The sequence below is a fragment of the Aspergillus oryzae genome, chromosome 2 (assembly GCF_000184455.2).
Source record: "Aspergillus oryzae RIB40 DNA, chromosome 2".
In the NCBI taxonomy this organism is placed as follows: Eukaryota; Fungi; Ascomycota; class Eurotiomycetes; order Eurotiales; family Aspergillaceae; genus Aspergillus; species Aspergillus oryzae.
In genome coordinates, this window is record NC_036436.1 from 5,306,525 (window position 1) to 5,325,695 (window position 19,171).

Genomic DNA, 19,171 nt, shown 5'->3' on the forward strand with positions numbered 1-19,171 from the left:
GAGATTAGAACGACCGATGCGAAAGTTAATTTCCTTCTAGAAAGGTTCGAATAATGGGGAATCGGATGTGATCCTTGGCTTTGGCGAGGGAACCTTGACCCACGCAAGGTCCGGATATGGAGTACAGAAGTTACGTATCATATTTTGAACGGTATGTATAATGTACACGACCCATATGTACGGCTGCACTGAACGCGCATACATGATCATGCCTGCAGGGACAATCTTGCCTCGGTTCTGGGGAAAGGAAAAAATAAATTCCAAAACTGTTGTCCAAAAACTGCATGTCACATCTGCCTGCAGGTTATCACATCACCTCCAGCGCGAACGGAAAAACCGACAGGGATGGGTGAAGTTGAAATGATTACGAAGGGGGGGGGAGGGGAGGGCGGTAATGCGCCGTGGGGATATTTTGGTGCGGGTAAAGCACTACCGCCTAGTCCCATCTCGCCTTAGTTGGGCTGCAACTAGTCAGGTTAGTGCTGCTAGTGTACGGACCTGACGGAGGAGGCTGCGACAGTGGTTCTCTCAGGATTTTGGGACTCATCATCTCACGGTGGCTTCTCTCCTTTTCTTCCAGAGAGGGGCTCCACAGCCACCGCACTAACGGGATCCTGCCTGCAAGTTAAAGCTGTTCGTTTGCCTGCCAAGCGAATCCGGTATTCCGCAGACCTTCTAGAAAAATTTGGAACGACGATGGAAGCCTTCTAAAGCGTCCATCGCATGTGCCGTTGCGGCTGCGTAACGCCGTAACCCACTCTGACGCTTGGTCTGAGACGTGATGGGTGGTCAGGTCCCCTGGTGCCTGGGGCGTGTCACGGTCATTTGCCCACCACCCTCTCTCACCGTGGTGGCCTTTTTTAACAGATGCGAAACCGAATGGAAACATTAGCCAAGTCTTTTGCTTCGAATAAAAGAGGTTCTTTATTTATTTTCTCTCTCTTTTTTTGGTTTGGCATTTTCGTCTCTCTTCGAAGCGAGTTTAGATGGCTCACATCTCGATTGCGTCGCGACGTCAACGGATTGACATTAAGTCATCATCATATCATAAGTTTCGCTGCAGAAGTCCGTGTTGGTTGTGAATCAATGATTCAGCAGGACCCACGTCTCCTTTTTACCCTGGGCTTTCTTTCAAATTTATTGGTCAAATATATAGGGCGACGCCAGAGTCAGGGGCGCTCGGGGTCCCGGAGATGTGGCTGGAGGCAGGGACGGATGGACGCATGACGCTCGTCCATAGTTTTTGGGTACGGAGTTTATTGAGATCGCAATAATGACCCAGGGTTATCATTGGACAAATGGTATTCTGCCCATTAGCAACGGGCTGTTTGGCCGGTTTCAAATCTGCCTCTAGTGGTTTTTCTCCCGGGCAAGAATAGGGAGGGATTTCTTTTCTTACTACGAACGGGCTGGGATAAACCGTCAACGGGTCTGCAATGTATAGATTACACAGGGCGATCATCTCCCGTCGTTCACCGTGTCTTTTAACGTCATCATGGCTAGTGGTACGGTCACCAACTCCGGTATATGCTCCATTTGTTTGGATCATACCCAAAACGTAAATCGATCACGTGATGTATCAGTCCCAAAAGTACCTTGGGAACTTCCTTCTAGAGCCGACCGGGAAGGTGCATATGTCAGCCCTGGGGAAGGGACTGGTAAGTAGGTTCATGCATTGGATTTGATCAGACAATGGCCAAGGAGCCGGGACTCTGGTTACTGCAGCCTCATCCATGTTTCGGCGCCAGCGAAAGTTCAGCCACATTGTGTATATATCCGTGCGTGATACAGCAGGACTTGGGGGGGGTTTAGCTGGCACCAAAGACATGAATGAAATCCTCACGAGATGTTTTTTTTGTTCCACCCAAACCTTCTCAATTAAATACTGTACCTAGACATACAAGAAAAGTCCACGACATACCGAAAAGAGAGAATAAACTTTAAGGCTACAACGCCAACCACTAACGAAACGACCCCTAAAGTACTCCGTACCCTGACAAGAAGGGGAAAAAAACCACTCCCCTAAAGTACGACTAAGTAGTTAGTAGCCCCGAGCAAACATAATAGCTCAACCTGTAGTACAACGAACATACGAAGTACTAGTATCTGTCTATCTACTAACATACGTAAGTCGTAAATGCAAGGAACGCACCCAACGAGTCCCACAATCCCACCCATTCTTTGGCTTACCTCACCGACCAGCAACATGCTCCCGAACGAGATGGATGATCTTCCCGGAGATGTGGGTTATGTTTCCGTAGGACAGACAAGCCAGACCAGAGCTGTCCAGACCGACAAATTGACTCGAGCTATGGGGCGCATATGACCAGACACGGAATGTTTCTGGAAGGGCCGTAGAACTATCGAGTGGGCACGGAGGGTCCACCGGGTGGATTAGAGGGATGCGATGGATGCACAATCCGGCCAGTCCGTCAGATAGTTAGCTCGATACAGTACGACCACCTCTTGCCTAGCTTGGAATGAACGGCGGCAGATTTCCGTTGGAGACGACTCCCCTCCCCCTTTAGTAGGGTTTTAGAGGCTTGATGGTCGACAGTCGGTGTGTGGTACCCGTAATAGGTTACGGATTTGGGGTAACTTGTCACGAGGGTCTGGATGGAGAGTAAGACTAGCTGATATTAATGATTAGTGAAGATGTTCTGAAAATTGGTTATGTCCCTTGAGCTTGTAGTCTGACATGTAGGAGAGCGGATGCGTGGATGTGCAGCTAATGTACTCCAGATGTACGGTAGCTGTAGAGTTCAAGCAAGTAAACAATGGGAAAAGGGATGACATAAGTTCTTGGCATGTTTGTTCGCAATGCCAACATCACTTTCGCGATAGCAGTTCAGAGCTTCAATCTCCAATTCTCGGCTTGTCTTATCATTCAGAGATCAAGAAGCGCAGCAATGTCAACCAATTGATGATGCGCCTTGTTAGAAAATCAAAGTATGCACTACATTGTATTCTTTTGCAGTTCAGTGCAATATCTAACTGTGTAGCAGCTCTCATATCCTCAAAACGTCAATGCACCGTTGACCGACATTGAAACGAAATTCCCGTTCTAAAATAAAAAGCAAAATAAAAATAAAAACAGTCTCAACCAACATAATCCAAGATGACCAACCTCCGACCAACCATCCGCAAGGCCACCTCCCTCCTCCGCCATCTCAACTCCCCTCACCGAGCGCACTCCACCTCCGTCTCCGCCGATGAACTATCTCACTTCTCCTCGCTCGCCAACAGCTGGTGGGATCCCATGGGCCCCAGCCGGGTCCTCCATCTCATGAACCCCCTCCGCCACGACTTCATCGCATCTTGCCTATTCGACAGCCTCCCACCGCCACGCGCCAGCGCACCCGAGACCTCCACCCCAGTCAACAACCTCCGCTACCTCGATGTCGGCTGCGGCGGCGGCATCTTCGCCGAATCCCTGGCCCGCACGATCCCCACGAACGCAAACAGCCCCTCCCAAACAGTCACGCAAGCAGCGTCCATAACAGCCATCGACCCAACTTCAGCACTCATCAAAATCGCCCGCGACCACGCGCGCATGGATCCCAAAGTCGAAGCGCATCTCCGCGACGGCAAATTCACCTACAAAAACTGCACGCTGGAGGACATCGTCGCATCGCAGCGTGAGACGCCCGAGGATGAGAAGTTTGACATAGTCACGCTCTTTGAGGTCCTTGAGCATGTCGACTCCAATGCCGCTTCGTCGCCTCTTGCCTTTTTGACGAACTGTCTTCGGGTCCTTCGTCCTGGTGGTTGGTTGGTTGGGTCGACTATTGCGCGCACGTTCCCTTCGTTCCTCGTCAACCAGGTCATTGCTGAGGCGCCGTGGCCGATTGGTGTTGTGCCGAGGGGGACGCACGAGTGGAGCAAGTTTGTTAACCCTGATGAGCTGTATGCTTGGGCTCAGGAGGGCCTGATGCGGAGTCAGGATGGAGCGTCGCTGCGTGCTGGAGGTGATGCGTTGCAAGGTATGAGGTGGAAGTGTTCCGGAGTGATGTATTTCCCCGGTATAGGCTGGAAGTTGGTTCCTGGATCGGAGAATTGGGGGAACTATTTCTGGGCTATCAGGAAGGGGCTTTGAGTGGATATCTCGATTTGTGCTTTGTTCAGTTAGGCTAAGGGTGCATCTGGGGCTTGTAAAACAGTATTATTGGGTGTATATATAAAATTGTAGATTACAGATAGAGAAAGCAAATGAATGAGCTTTATGAATTAGGCTGTGGTATAAATATTCGTCACTATTCGTAAAGTACGCCATAACTGGCTCGTGCCGCATCTACCTAAGTAGCAATAGGAGACTGGGATAGAACGTCCGATCTTCGAGTGCACGAGCATTTTTGCACGTGGCGTGTATCTGTTTCATGCTGGGGGCGATTTGAGCAGCGATAGGAGGTTAACGTCCTATAACTTGAACAAAGTGCTCCACGACACTTATGGAATTTCCATCAAGGATTCCACATACAACATCAACGGACTGCACCTGACAGCTATGCTGTTGATATATGTGCAAGGAGTAAGATCGGCTTGGTTAGAGCCGCTACAGTTGCTCATCCGACGATTATCTTCGTCCCTTCCCCTTGCCTTTCTTTTTGTTAGTTTGGGGCTCAGGAACACTGACAGTACCCTGGACGATATCCTCGCTTTCATTCTTCAGCCGTTCAGAGCCGCTAATGAAGAATGTGAGGTCCCTGTTTTGCTCGGTCAAGTCTGCATTCGTCGCCTTGAGACTTTCTACTTCGGAAGTCAGGTGTTCAATGCGTTGCATCAAACTTTCATTCATAGTTTTCTCTTCTCGCCACTCCTTTTCCATTTTGCGCGCCATCCCCTCGAACTTCTCTGCACGTTTCTCGGCACGGGTCTTGTCTCGTTCGAGGTTGGGTAATGTCTCATTTTCCAGTTTATCGTATTGTGTGTGCAATGAGCGAAAGTTCGCGGTGGCTTTCTCGGCTGCTTCCTGCGCCGAAGCTGCGGCTGCGCTGGCCTGGGATGCCTTGTCAACAGCTCGCTCGACGATCTCCTCAAAATATGCTCGCTGACTCTCCAGCTGGCTTGTAAGTAGATGGGTGTACTCCACACTCATATTTTCTAGCTTTTCCCGGGGTACTGCGTCTGTCCAGTCTGGCGGGTCGAGCGCACTGTTGTCCGCGGCCGGGAGCTCTACAAGTTTGCCGTCGGTTTTGCTTTGTATGATGCGGTGAACATATGCGTCACCCACATAGTCCCAGACACGTTGCGTAGCGAGGTCCATGGCAAACGCGTGGGAGGTTTCTTTGTAGTGATCAAAAGCATGCGCGCCATCGTAGCGACCGCAACCGACAACCCCGCAGATCAGGCAAATCCAAAGGTTGATGTCGGAATGGCACACACTGCATTCAGCCGGTTCGTCTTCGTAGAGTGCGCCCTGACTGCTTCTGCGGAACTCGTCTTGTGTGTAGCGACAGACGGGACACCCACTACCCTTCCACTTCTGCAGGCATGTACAATGGAAAACATGTTGACAGATTATCGTAAGCAGGCCAGTGGTCTCATCCATGCGTTCTAGACAGACAGGGCATGTTGGCAGCTCCACGAGGGCTGGTGTGGGAGGTGCTAAAGGTCTCGTAGATAGTGTGGCTGATGGTATGGAACTAGATTGTCCTGTAGAGGATATGGTTGCACGCTGGGGACTGGTCGCAGAATGAGATAAGAGAGTGTTCTGATGAGTGGCCGTACCCCCGTGCTGTGCTTGTGAATCCACGACTTGAACCTCCACTGATTTCACGAATACGACATGGCATGTTTCAGGCTTTTCGAGACAACAATGAGAAATCAGTACCAAGACATGCAATTATACCTGCGTAATACGACAAGAAGGTTACTGCTAGAGTAACACTCACCTCCATGCTATTGAAGACCTTCCCATTCCATTCCTTCTGCCATTCCTTAGCCTTCTTCCCGCTGCGAAACTTCAACAGAACCATATACCGATTGGCTCTGGCGGTCCTAATCATCCGGAAATGGCTCACGTCATCCATGCTTGCCTCACCCACAAATCCCAGAAAATCCGATGGTGACATATATGACGGAACGGCGAGTATACACAAAGTCGTGCAGTCATCGTCTGGATACAGGAAGGAAGATTGTTCCCCCACCTGCACGTCCTGACGTGGGTTAGAGCCCCCGCCCAGTTCATCGTACGGTTGTCTCGCAGCAGCGGATCCTTTTAGGTACGAAGGATAATCCTCCTCAACTAAATACGGCGTCTCCTGTGCATCTCGGTACAGATGCACTATTCCCCAGACACTATTGGGGGTTTGTTGGTCGAGCGGTATGTATTTGCCCCTCGTACGTAGACCCCCGAGAATATCAGTGCCGATTCCTGTTGCAACGAGGTTATCCCTGGGATCGCTTCGTCTACCAGCCCGCTTCGAGGCTATTGCCTCCTGGTCCGAGGGTATCATATCAATGCACTCGACTGAAAGTTTATCCAATCTCGGGTCCTTCTCAAAATCGGGGGCGCTGGTCGGCGATTTCGTATAAAGGCGAGGGGTAGTGGGATGTACAGTCTGGACTACGGAATTCAAGCTGCAAGCGTCGCTAGAAAGAAGCGTCGAAGAGCTTGGGAGTTTTCCGTTCGGATGATAGCGGGCTGAGCGTCGCGACCGCTTCTGAATTGGCTGTAAAGCTTCACATATGGAGTCAAAGGCTAATGAAGTTGGAGACGGATCGTCCGCACTGTGGAAGGCGCCTCGGGAATCAGATGAAGGGCGTGCAAATAATTCAATCACAAGGTGGTAAAAATATGAGGGCATCCCGGCAGATGCTCATATCGCTGGGTTTTTCCGAGTTATTACGACAACGAGATTCAAACTGGTTAGATTTTGTTTTGTCTAGAACATTCATCCATAGCTTGACTTCCATCCCGCCTTCGGCGAGCCGTTTGTCACGTGTGATAGGGAGCTGTGGCAAAATGGATGCGATAACAGCGGTGAGATCAATAACAAGGAGGGATTACTCAACTTTAACTTGTCGCATTCTCAAATAGTTTTATGCGCAAATAAACAAAAGAAGACAAGGAGATTGCTATCTACATCTACTAGATGAGACACTACCAGAAGAGACAGTTCTATACCAAGCTTGAATGCGTAGCACAATAAACCGAACAGAATCGGTTGTTATTCATTGTAGAGAAGGATCGTAGATAATGGGGACTGAACTATGTAATGCACCACAACATTGTGTAGTGATACAGAAAGAAGTATGCTGTTGAATCATATCATAAAGGCCTAGAACCAACCGAACGCCATGCAAGGCTACTCAACCCAGTTGAGTAACGATAGCAGAAAATCAAACAAGACATTAGTTTCCACCACGGAGACGCAGGACCAAGTGTAAGGTGCTCTCCTTCTGAATATTGTAGTCTGAGAGCGTGCGTCCATCCTCTAGCTGCTTGCCAGCAAAGATAAGACGTTGCTGGTCTGGGGGAATACCCTCCTTGTCTTGGATCTTTGACTTGACGTTGTCGATAGTGTCCGAGCTTTCAACTTCCAAAGTGATAGTCTTGCCAGTGAGCGTCTTAACGAAGATCTGCATACCACCACGAAGACGGAGGACCAAGTGCAATGTAGACTCTTTCTGGATGTTGTAATCGGACAAAGTGCGGCCATCTTCGAGCTGCTTGCCGGCGAAAATGAGACGCTGCTGGTCAGGAGGAATTCCCTCTTTATCTTGAATCTTTGACTTCACATTATCGATCGTGTCGGATGATTCAACCTCCAGCGTAATTGTCTTTCCGGTGAGAGTCTTGACGAAAATCTGCATACCACCACGCAAGCGCAGGACCAAGTGGAGAGTAGATTCCTTCTGAATGTTGTAGTCCGACAGAGTACGACCGTCCTCGAGCTGCTTACCAGCGAAGATCAAACGCTGCTGGTCGGGGGGAATGCCTTCTTTGTCCTGGATTTTGCTCTTAACGTTGTCGATGGTATCGCTTGACTCAACCTCAAGGGTGATAGTCTTTCCAGTGAGGGTCTTCACGACTACAGATAGATCAGTTAGTAAGCTGACAACTTGATATTGTTGCAGGTGGCAAACAGGGCAATAGGGAACTTACAGATCTGCATTCCACCACGGAGACGAAGAACAAGGTGGAGGGTGGACTCCTTCTGGATGTTATAGTCAGAGAGGGTACGGCCATCCTCAAGCTGCTTGCCAGCGAAGATCAGGCGCTGCTGGTCAGGAGGAATGCCTTCCTTATCCTGAATCTTGCTCTTGACGTTGTCGATAGTGTCGCTCGACTCGACCTCCAAAGTGATGGTCTTGCCGGTAACTAGAGACGAACAGAGTGTTAGATGCCAGGTGGCGCTAGACTGGAGATGGGAGTCAGGTATACTCACGAGTCTTGACGAAGATCTGCATGATGACGACGGTGAAAGTATTTCAGTTGTATAGAAGGTAGTAAGGAGTATTTTTAGGGAGACGTTGGGAGAAAGGTAGGTGGACAACAGCCGCAGTGACTGAGAGGATGATGGAGGATGAAGAAGTTAGAAGGCGAGAAGGAGAAAGAGCAGTTTAAGTAGGTGGTCAGGAGAGATGAGGGGAGAGGCAACGGAGGCAAAGCGCCTTAGTCAGTCAGGGTCGGTCAGTGATAGGTCGATAACGTGATGTAAGGACGGACCATGGCGGTCAATTCACTCTTAAATGGATAAGCGCCGGCTGAACCTTAGGATTCTGGCATCTCCTGGCACTTTCTTCTCCTTTTCCGGCCAGTCAGAGGGCGATCCTTTGTTCCTCCGCTCGGCGATTTCTCAGTTGGGCTTGGGGAAACTGCTAGAAGTGTTCCGGCGGATGACTCAGTCGACTCGCTATCGACTCCTACTTGTTGGCTTCTACATGCGATTATGGTACTGCGAGAGTACTACTGGGTTCAAAGTTTTCACTAGAATGGTGGCTGTGGACGACGAAAACCGAAGGAATTGTGTCATCCAAACCTTGGGGAAGAGTCATTATCAGTTTAAGGATGGAGTAGGGACGATTCCGTCCGTACCCGCCACTGACGCCACCAGTCGGTATCTTCAAACGGAAATCTTCCATTTTCCTTCGTTACCTATAATGGAAACCAAAACGATGTCGAAGATTTGCTACGTTTGTGGTAAGCGCTAACTTGTTTTTTTTTTTCATGGTGATGTCTTTGAAAGGTGATTAATACCTGTGTCCTGACTCTGGCGACCTCCTGCGCGGTGTCGCTGCAAGAAGCGATGACGTGTGAAATCCAGGCTTATCGCCCCGTGAGGGGGCAGTGGACACTCTGAGTAGCCTAATAGTTGGGTCTCTGAGACGGCCCCGGCCAGCGCTAACGGCAGGAGGGTCAGGTGATCGACCTTGCGCATCCGGTAATTCTCCACTCCTGAATAGGCAGGTACAATGATTACCTAGCTAACCAGCGCAACTACTGCGCCTATTAATGAAGCGAAGTGACTTGTACAAGCCACAATAGCAACACTACTTGCGTGGTCTTATTTAATACTCCTGAGCTGATTGATTCTTTTGAGCATTTCCTTACGACTACTTATAGTTAGCTTTATACCATGTGCTGTTTATCTGATCTACAGATTCTGGAGGCATCTACTACTTATGTGCTATTTAGATGGTAGGCTGAATAGCCTGGGGGAGATAGCCTCAGCGAGTAGTTGAAACGCTACCCTTCAGCTAAATGGTCTAGAATCGAGTTTCTATCTTGGTAATACATAAAGGCCTAACCCTAGGAGGTCTTGATCTTAGAATGTTGCTGTCAGCACGCCGAAATGGAACAAGAAGAAGAAAATTGTGGCCTGAAAAAACGGTCATTAATATAGAAACCAGTTAGTATTGGTTGCCTGAACTTCATACAGACCGTCGGGCACCCCATTCGGGACTAGTAGGCTTATAGGGGCAGTGGACATAAAACAAGATATAAGTAGTTGTATATGCTCACTCAAACGGAATTTACTCTCACGGTGCAAGTTACGCTGAAAAAATAACGATATAGCTTACGGCGTTCAAAACCTAGCGCAAAATATAGTATATTCTTGAGACTGGTAAGAACTCAACGCTCTACCTCTGCTCAATGTCTATGTTTAATCTATGTTTAATCTATACTAATCCTAGCCCGATCAGGAGCTTCGTTACAGTGTCAAGCAATGGGTGACGTGAAATATGAGCTGTCCGACATGGACAAAATGGGTATCACAAAGACTGTGAAAGTCTTACTATTCTATGAGCTCCAACCCACCATTGATCTAGAAAAATTGATCATTTCCCTGGCGGAAGGTGTGAAGAACGCGACCAGCCAACTGCCATTTATGGCAGGGAATTTGGAATTCAACGAGCATGGTAAACTTTGCATTGTGATACCACCAGGAAGCCAGGTCAAGCTCAGCACTCGCCGGTTTGAGTCTAAGGAACAAAAGTCGCTTTCTGCCCTAGTCCAGGACTCGTTTTCTCCAGATCATATAGACTTTACTGAGCTTTTACCGGAGGAATCAGCAGCCCCAAAGCAGGTATGCGCTCTGCAACTAAGTCTCGTGGAGGGTGGCCTGATTCTAGGATTGTGGATGAATCACGCGGCTGGGGACTGGTCTTCCATTGATACATTTATGTCTCTTATCTGTCAAAGCTGCAAGGCATATCAGGAAGGGCTGGAGATGCCTACCTACATTCCAGACCTCAACAGAGCTCCATACAATGCCCCAGAGACTGGCACAACCTCCTCCAGAGAGGAGCATCTGGAAAAGCTCCCAATGTTCTATGTCATGGAGAAGAGTCAATTTAAGCTAAAGCCGCCACCTACCTTCCGATCAAGCATATACCGGATCTCTGAGGCATCCATTCAAAAGCTCAAAGCGCGGTGCACCCCATATCTGACCGAGGTTGACTACATAACCTCATACGACTGCATATCTGCCCTTGCCTGGACGTCAATTACCCGTGCTCGGCTCAACCTGCACCCAGAGAAATCCTCTTCGCCATCCCGTTTCGTCCACCCCATTGATGTCCGCACTCGAGATCCAGAGAAGAAAACTTCTGAACGCTACTTCGGCAACGCCGTCATCGGGACCCAAGCAGGCCCTACCACTGCCCAGGCCCTAATTTCAGATGGTGACCGTGGATTCGCAGCTGCAGCTACCCTAATCCGTCAATCTATAAACTCCACTAGCCTATCCACAATCAGCCGCATGACCTCCCTCATGAAGTCACTCGCTCCCACGGAGACACTGGGTTCCCAGGCAGACTTCAGTGACATGGATGTGTTCATGAATACCTGGTACTCGGGGAACGCAGAAAAGTACGATATTGGGGGTGATTTGAGACCTGTTGCATTTCGGGTTCCTTCGTCCTTTCCCGGAGCTTTCGCGGTAATCTTGCCAAACTTTTCGAGCGGAGCAACGAGGGTCTTCGAGGTTTTAGTGCAGGTAGAGGTTGAGGAGCATGAGGTGCTCAGGAAGGACCAGGACTTTTTAAGGTATTTTGAGATTGTTGCATGACGGGGATTGGTTTATTTTTCTAATAGAAGTGATTATTCCATCCTCATGATGGTATAACTGTAAGAGATATAGCCAGGTCTCTGTATTCCACAAGAACAAAAGATCACATACATCTGAATCTACGATTCAGATTGCCCTGGTCAAACCTATATAGTTCCGTCGTTACAATAGCATCTTCTAGTTCTCAAGGTAAATAGGAACGTTATGCAGCATTCTGATAAATAAACATTGCATTACGTAGTAGTTCAACCCTTTTAATATAACATATCAGGATAGCCCATCCCAACCTAGTTATGGTGGAGATGTTTTCTTCCCTACTTGTACTATGTAGGTTAGCATTCCTAACGCAGACGGGCGAGACGAAGTAATTTGCCATGGGTATTGCCATGGACCCGTGCGACGACTTTTCCTTCGAGGTGGAGGGCTCCATCTTCAAACCTGGTTAGCAATGTTACCGTGACATAAGCTTACTGTCAGCTTTTGGAACTGACCTTCAGAAAGAAGATTGATTGTCCCCCGCGCCAGTATTACATGGAACTGTGAAGACGAGATATGGATCGATGAAGCGGTACAGTGGGCTTCAATCTATCAATTTGGGGGCTATTTAGACGAATTATGATTGGCCACTTCGTCTCGACAGAAATGAGGCTGTGCAAACTACTACATGTACTAATTTTGCGCAGATGCTACCTAGCTCGATGGCATGAACTACCTATTACGGAGGAATTTACGGAACACAAAACACGCGGGAACGAAAATCAGCTGTCACAACAGCTGTGAATGCTTATTGATACCTGAGTCAAGACGATTCCCTCACCAAGGGCAGATTCAATGGCATCAACCTTACAACTGCTTCATCTGCCCACGGAGATCCTGATAAGGATTCTAGAAGAGGTCCCATCGCAAGCCTCACTTGCGAATCTCGCGCGGACATGCCGACAGCTACAAATACTGGTAGAGCCCTATCTCTACCGGTCTGTCTATCTGGGCAACCATGCCGGAGAAAGCTTCACCTACGCTATGGACCGTAAAGCGGTCCGCGCAGAATACATACAAGAGCTGGTGATCCATTATCACTATGTTGAAGATGTTCCGAATGAGGACGAGTACTATCCAATCCTCGTGGAGAGCCTGGTGCCGACAATCGGCCGTCTGATCAACTTGAGACAACTTGTTGTCAAGGGCCTCGAATATGATATATGTAGATCTTATGATGATCCGGATTTCGGGCCTCGTCCAAGACTCGACGCTTTGTCTGAGATATGGTCCTGGCTCTTCCAGCAATCAAGCCACGCGATGGCAGGCGTTCTGCCTTCCTTAACAACATGTCTGCTACCCCGTGCCCCCCTTACTCTATACATACACAGACTAACAATCTCAAGGCGAGCTAATCATGAACGACCTTACACCCATCGAAAACGAAACAGGCGACATGTGGTACTTTTCCTCGCGCGAGACTGTCCTGCTTCACCCCACGCTACAAAACCTGAGCATAGTAGCAGCCATCATCTCGGACCTGCGCTCAGAAACACTAAGTTACATCAAGAAACCCTGGTTCAACCCAACATCCCTAGAAACCCTGAACCTGCTCTGCTGCGACGTATCACCACAGTCTCTCCGCGAGATGCTCCAGTTCCCCAAAGCCCTCAAGAACTTCACCCTAAGGGGATCCCCCTGGACGACCCGATGGGAATTCTTCCTCACAGACCGAGTCGGGATCGTGGACGTCCTCAAAACCCAAGCACATTCACTCCTGAACCTCGAACTAGACTTCTACCTACGCACAAACTGCCCAGCCCTCGACTTCCGGGACTTCAAATGCCTCCAACAACTCACCATCGACCCGAAGGTCCTAAGAGGTGATCATTACACGCAGAGCCCCGAGACGAAGGAACACCTCCGCAAACATTGCCACCTGCCTCGGAGTCTCCGATGTCTGCGTTTCCGGGAGTATAAAGAACGGAGCAGACCGGATCTGCTAACGCTATCTATTGTTCTCGACTGGGTGATATCTGGGGGGTTACCGAATCTAGAGAACATTACGATCCAGTCGGCTACGTTCTTTTCGGAGGCGATATTAGACGCATCAGCCCCGGATGGAAAGTCGTTCCAGCAGGCGTTCGGGGATGTCGGGGTGGAGGTGGTAGTGGAGCGTGTGCGGTCTGCCCTTGATGATGAACACCTTACCATTGATTGTAGATGTTGTTCGTTCTATTGGCGGTATTTGAATCAATGGGATGATTGAATCGGTACCGAACCATACAATTCCTCGTTTTGGTTGAATATATCACATCATACCCACTGTGGAGTCACCGACTCGTAGTCCAAATTTAGGGACTCTTCAACGGTAAAGACTAGTAAAACAAGATGGTAAACCAATATATCTGTAAACGTGGCTATGGTATACGGTGAGGAAAGCCTCGTTGCCTCGTTCTCAAAATAGTAGTACAGGAAGACCCAAATTTAGGACAAATTGCCCAATGCAGTCGAAACTTCGTACAGGACACATGGCGGTATGCTGCCGTAGCCGAATTCGCCCGAGTCCGAGGGAGCACTGGGGACAGATTGGCTGGTACGAGGCCAACTCATTGTTCTACGGGGTTAGTGTGACTTTGACCCCATTATTGCTACTGGTTGCTGGGGTTGCAAATGTCGAGACGGTGTAAGTTCTGTACGAGTCTCACTTTGAGGGTCTGTTCGAGTTGGTCTGTATATGAATTGATATTTATTACCCTGTGACTTGGCTCTGGCTTCAAGGCAACCAAGGGCAGCGGAGTGTGCTATCACACTAATTTGGATTAAAAACAGGAAAGGAAAACCAATAAGAGTGAAACTTCATGCCACACAACCCTTCCCACACTCCGATATTGAGATACAATCCCCATAATAGATAACACGATCAGAATGATAAGAGCAGTAATCAAGATAAATCAACGGAAACACACATGCACACACAGACATACGCTAATCAGGCACATAAATGCAAAAAAAGCAGCGTCATGAAGCGGGAACTAGCCTCCACTATACGTCGGCAACTCGGTTGCGCTCATCGTTTGCTGCTGGAAAACATTTCGTGACCATACAATATCATGACATTCGTGATCCTCATCATCGCTGTTTATAATACTGTGCGAGAAAGGTACACCACTAGAAGCAAAAAGAGTGTATAAGTTGAAACGACGCAAAAGACAACACGTGAGCTTTAGGCTAGACTGGCAAAAACAAGAAATAAAAAAAAAAATACGTAGAGAAGACCGAGACGGAAAACAAGAATGAATAGAACGATCGTAGTCGCTAATGGCTTTAATGCGAGTCATAATCGTGAATGCCGGCATATCTCATAGTTTCATACCGTGCCGATGCCGTCATCGTTGAGAAGCCGTGAGAAAAACAAGCGCAATGTACCATCATTCTCATAACTTATCGTTTAGTTGGCGCGGACAACAAGTCTTGAAACAAACTTATTCGATAAACAGTCAAAGTCCTTGGGGTTAAATTTCGAACTGGAGCGGCTACGGAGATAGCTCTCTGGACAGGAGGTTAGCCAAGACAAATACGCTACGTGGTATTCGACTTTCTTACCATATTGCGTGACATGTTGGCGAACCTCAGTCATTGCGCTGCAGACATCCGGGTTCGAGTGTAGCAGGTGGTGGTGCTTTTGTGTTTCCCACTCGGTGAATGCGGGAAGTTTCTGCGAAATCGCTTGGAACAAGCCAACAATAACTCCGACGGGGGTAGTCTCCATATCGTTGCAGAATTTCTCGACAGCGGCAGGATCCTTGCAACCGTCAGCATCTCTGTAAAATCTCATATTATCTCAAAGACAACATACCCGAGTGCGGTAATGACAGTCGAACTGCATCTCTTCCCACACGGCCAAAAGGATGGACGCCAGGATGAAGATTGTTGGCCAGTTCTTAAGCTTCTCCCCGCTGTATACGCTGGAATACAGGCTCGAGAGCTCTTCCAGAACATCCTTTTGCAACTCACGCCACATGTTTGCCATAGCACACTTGATTTGGAAGTTGATCATTACTGGTGCCAATGTCTTGCCCTTGAACTTTGAACCCTCTACATCAACCTTTCCAAGAAGTCCATCTTCCTCGCCCAGGCCTTCGACCAACGTAATGTGGAGCGTCAGATTGTAGGCAACGATAAGCTTCAAGGCCTTGCGGATCACCGGCATTTTTGTGCGGTAATAGAACCGGAACGCGGTTTTCAGCATTTGTGTCAGGAACGGAGTGCCTTCAAAGTAGTCATCAACGAATTTCTCGAAAGTGCCGTTTCCATCGATATGGCGATCGAGATAATCGGATAACATAGCGTGTGAAATCCCTTCCATTCCAGCAGAAAGCTTAGCGGTTTCCACCTCGTACTTCGTCGGTCCTCGGTTGTACGTCTCTACCCAGTCGACATTAAAGCACTGATCGTTGTGCACATAAACCTCGCGAGCATTGATGGGAAGAATTTGACCATAGCCATGGGTGATGAAGAGAGTCCTCTCATGCTCTGAGAACCCTTTGATATTGCCTACTGAGAACCCAAGAGAGATATGACGCTCGTAGTCAGCTTTCCAATCCTTCATGAAGTAGCCAATCTCCTTAATGTCAATGCGGGTGCATGGCACCTGCCATAACCGAGCGTGCGATGGTTGACAGCCAGCACAGGGTTCGCCTTTGTCGCACTATCTTGGCGGTCAGTCAACTGTCTCACGGCTCGCCTTATCAGTGATTGGACGGACTACTCACAGTTTTCTTCAAGAACTTGCAACGGAGACACGCTCTCAACTTGCGGATCTCGCTGGCCTGTTTCCGCTGATCTGGCTTGAGCGGACCCTTCCGTTTTCCAACACGCTTCTCGGTCTCTGGCTTTCCATTTTGCGACTGCTTCCGAACCTTTGTCTCTGCAGTCTTAGCAGCTATAGGGCTCTTGCGGGATGGCTTCCTCGTAGGAGGAGAGGTAGATGAGGATGACCCAGTGGACCGTGTAGGCGATGAAGGCTTCTTCATGGGGACAGGGATAGGTCGCACAATGGCCACAGGACTGACCGCAGTCGGTGACTGCGAGCCATGCGAGGTATGGTCGAATGACACGCGTCGGGTCATTGTGTTATTGAAGGCGGCGTCAAAGTTGGTGTCCGAGCTGGGCGAGTTAACTGGATTTGAAATCTCTACAAAGCTGCCATATGACGTTGAGTAGGATGACTCCGAGAGGCTTCTGTCATGCAATGTCTGCGTGGGATTGATGAAGAAGCCTTGGTCGGGGAAGTACTCATGCGAGCGGCGCGGCTCAATAGTGCTCCAGCCATTGTCGCTGCTCGAACTGGTCAACGAACGGACCTCCAAGTACGTGTCCGCTGGCGAGCTGCTGTCTATTACGTTCTGCGGCGCGGCGTATGAGGGGATCTCGGGTAGGCCATGCGCCAGGCCATCGGACGGAAAGGCCATTAAGTCAGATTGCAGATCTTGATAAGGAAAAGGAACCATGTCAACCGGCGCGGACAGAGGCAGATATGGACCGTCTAAGAGACTCCCACTCAAGGGTCCTTGGGGTGTACCAGAGATTAAATCAATGGGGGACGAGTGGATGGGCATCCCATAGCTTGCGGTCGTGAACTGAGGAGCGGAGGAGGCTTCCTCATGAGAGTACTGAAGGTGGGGTTGCATGTGCTGGAATTGCCAGTCGACCATCAGATTGGGATCCTGAGCTACCGACTGTTCAAATGCGTGACCGCTGGTTTGCAAGGGAGAAATGTCTCGCGCTCCTTCTGCTCGGTGGGAAGCCTGGTGGTCCACCGCCACGGGCCATGACTGAGGCTGGAGGTAGTTTCTCGAGTCATAATCGAGGCCGATAAAGCCGTCGTTGGAAATATCGACATTTGACATCGTGTCAATTGACTATGTACCAAGGGAGGAGGGGAACAAGAAATAGGAAAGGGAAAAATTCATCAAAAAATAAAATAAAATAAACGACAGGCGGGTGGTACAAAAAACAAATAAGAGGTAGGATTGGAAGTGAAATCGGCAGCAGCGAAGCCTGAGGACAAAGGGCTTCGGGTGAGCAGAAAGCCCAGAATCCGGGGGTACGAAAGAAAAGAAGAGAAGAGGATGATAGGATGAGGCCATGGCGGGCATGAAGCGGTGGGGAGCAAAGCAGCGGTGAGGCGGGAGTTGCGTCGACCGGAGATACGCTAGGGGATCCTGGGATGGAGTTATCGCTATCGGAGTGGGGAGGTTGGGTCATCCGCCGTCCCGTCATGCCTTCCCACTGGCTTGTCTGGGGGGGAAAGAGGAACGGGAATCATGCTACCGTGACCATGATTAAATGCCACGCCGCTTGTAATTTATTATTTCTCCGCTCTCTCTCTCACTCACTCACACAGACACACACACACTTTCTACCTACTGCCTCGAGGTACTGTACTCGGTATATTTTTCTGGTTTTCTGTCTCGTCTGGTAACGGCTCCGTTAGAGTGGCAACAAATTACTCAACCCATTTAACCATAACTTTCACGAGTGGTCGACATGCTTCTAGGGTAATATCTGCATCAAACTAGTTCAAACTTCAGTTGAGTGTGGACTAGTTTCTCCCCACTGCCCTGTATGGTAATGGTTGAGTAAATACACTACGTACTCGGAACCTTCGACACATTCCTCGATTGACGAGTCTCATGATATTCCCTTTTCTCTGTCGGATCGCCAATTGTTAGGGTTATAGATACGCTAGTGGAAGACACACATGCATCCGATTTCCCTACCGTGCTTAGCGTGGCGTTTCCTAATGGAGGTCTATTCTTTACTGTACAGAGCAAGCAGGTATATTACGTTTCAAAAGTATGTACATCAGGGAGTACATACCTTCAATGCAGCAGTAGCATGCGCTCCTTCATCATATGTCTTAGTGAGCAGCCATTGACATTGACACAAATGTCAGTCACTCACCTTGCATTTTTCTACCCTTTTCTGACTTCTTGTCAGCACGGTTAGATGTTCTCGTGCTGACAACAAGCATGATAGTAAAGAGAGGCTGGTCCCGTTTACCCGAGTCCCACGGTACAGCCACGGTTTCCTCCGTCAAAGACACATGGGTGCACATTCGGGAAAGAAGATCAGTGGAAACCATCAAGATCGTTATTATTTGACGGGCTCCTCCTACCCATTGGTAGTTGGCTCCGATCCAGTAGGCCGTGGCAATAGTGTTGGGGCTCGGAAAGACCCCGCTGACCATACTCGTACGCACGGTATGGTAATTGAGGACCTCCTGCTCTCTACCTTCCTAAGATAGATTACCTTGTAGCAGAATGTGCTCTCTGTATGGATGCGTGTCCAGACTGGCAGCCTTTGCTCGGACGAATCAGTCAATATTCACTGCCAATTATAGCCTCGCCTCCGTCAACGTTCAATCACTGACGCACACATGTTGACGACAGGGCGGCTGACGCTGCAGTAGCTTCAACCCAGTATTACCTGGTTTACCATACAGGGCTGTTCTAGGCGCGGGAAAGAAAATCATTTTGGACTAGTTCTTCACTTGGCACTTCCGCAATGAAGATGAGATAATTGACGATGAGATGCTGATAATGATACCTGCTTGCTGACTGGTTGTCTTCGGTTGAATGTTTTTGTTTTCTCTTGATTGTTTGCCTTGGTTT

At 49.0% G+C, this 19,171-nt stretch overlaps 7 protein-coding genes across 7 annotated transcripts; 4 read left to right on the forward strand and 3 right to left on the reverse strand.

The window, feature by feature from the left end:
• Positions 1–3,118: 3,118 nt before the first annotated feature.
• On the forward strand, positions 3,119–4,096 carry AO090003001180 (3-demethylubiquinone-9 3-methyltransferase; the record flags this gene model as incomplete). The annotated part of the gene is made up of 1 exon (XM_023235210.1): positions 3,119–4,096. The coding sequence occupies one exon, from the start codon at positions 3,119–3,121 to the stop codon at positions 4,094–4,096; it is 978 nt and encodes a 325-aa protein (XP_023090249.1).
• A 477-nt stretch (positions 4,097–4,573) lies between these two features.
• AO090003001181 (putative RING and UBP finger domain protein) lies at positions 4,574–6,455 on the reverse strand (the record flags this gene model as incomplete). The annotated part of the gene is made up of 2 exons (XM_023235211.1): positions 4,574–5,800; positions 5,892–6,455. The coding sequence occupies 2 exons, from the start codon at positions 6,453–6,455 to the stop codon at positions 4,574–4,576; spliced, it is 1,791 nt and encodes a 596-aa protein (XP_023090250.1).
• An 898-nt stretch (positions 6,456–7,353) lies between these two features.
• On the reverse strand, positions 7,354–8,412 carry AO090003001182 (ubiquitin family protein; the record flags this gene model as incomplete). The annotated part of the gene is made up of 3 exons (XM_001820217.3): positions 7,354–8,033; positions 8,108–8,323; positions 8,391–8,412. The coding sequence occupies 3 exons, from the start codon at positions 8,410–8,412 to the stop codon at positions 7,354–7,356; spliced, it is 918 nt and encodes a 305-aa protein (XP_001820269.1).
• A 282-nt stretch (positions 8,413–8,694) lies between these two features.
• Positions 8,695–9,156, forward strand: AO090003001183 (uncharacterized protein; the record flags this gene model as incomplete). Its single annotated transcript, XM_023235212.1, has 1 exon — positions 8,695–9,156. The coding sequence occupies one exon, from the start codon at positions 8,695–8,697 to the stop codon at positions 9,154–9,156; it is 462 nt and encodes a 153-aa protein (XP_023090251.1).
• A 1,016-nt stretch (positions 9,157–10,172) lies between these two features.
• AO090003001184 (uncharacterized protein) lies at positions 10,173–11,516 on the forward strand (the record flags this gene model as incomplete). Its single annotated transcript, XM_001820219.1, has 1 exon — positions 10,173–11,516. The coding sequence occupies one exon, from the start codon at positions 10,173–10,175 to the stop codon at positions 11,514–11,516; it is 1,344 nt and encodes a 447-aa protein (XP_001820271.1).
• Positions 11,517–12,909: 1,393 nt separating this feature from the next.
• Positions 12,910–13,761, forward strand: AO090003001185 (uncharacterized protein; the record flags this gene model as incomplete). Its single annotated transcript, XM_001820220.3, has 1 exon — positions 12,910–13,761. One exon carries the CDS (start codon positions 12,910–12,912, stop codon positions 13,759–13,761), a length of 852 nt encoding a protein of 283 aa, XP_001820272.3.
• Positions 13,762–14,943: 1,182 nt separating this feature from the next.
• AO090003001186 (Zn(II)2Cys6 transcription factor domain-containing protein) lies at positions 14,944–17,404 on the reverse strand (the record flags this gene model as incomplete). Its single annotated transcript, XM_001820221.1, has 4 exons — positions 14,944–15,044; positions 15,099–15,297; positions 15,352–16,203; positions 16,268–17,404. The coding sequence occupies 4 exons, from the start codon at positions 17,402–17,404 to the stop codon at positions 14,944–14,946; spliced, it is 2,289 nt and encodes a 762-aa protein (XP_001820273.1).
• Between the last annotated feature and the right edge of the window lie 1,767 nt (positions 17,405–19,171).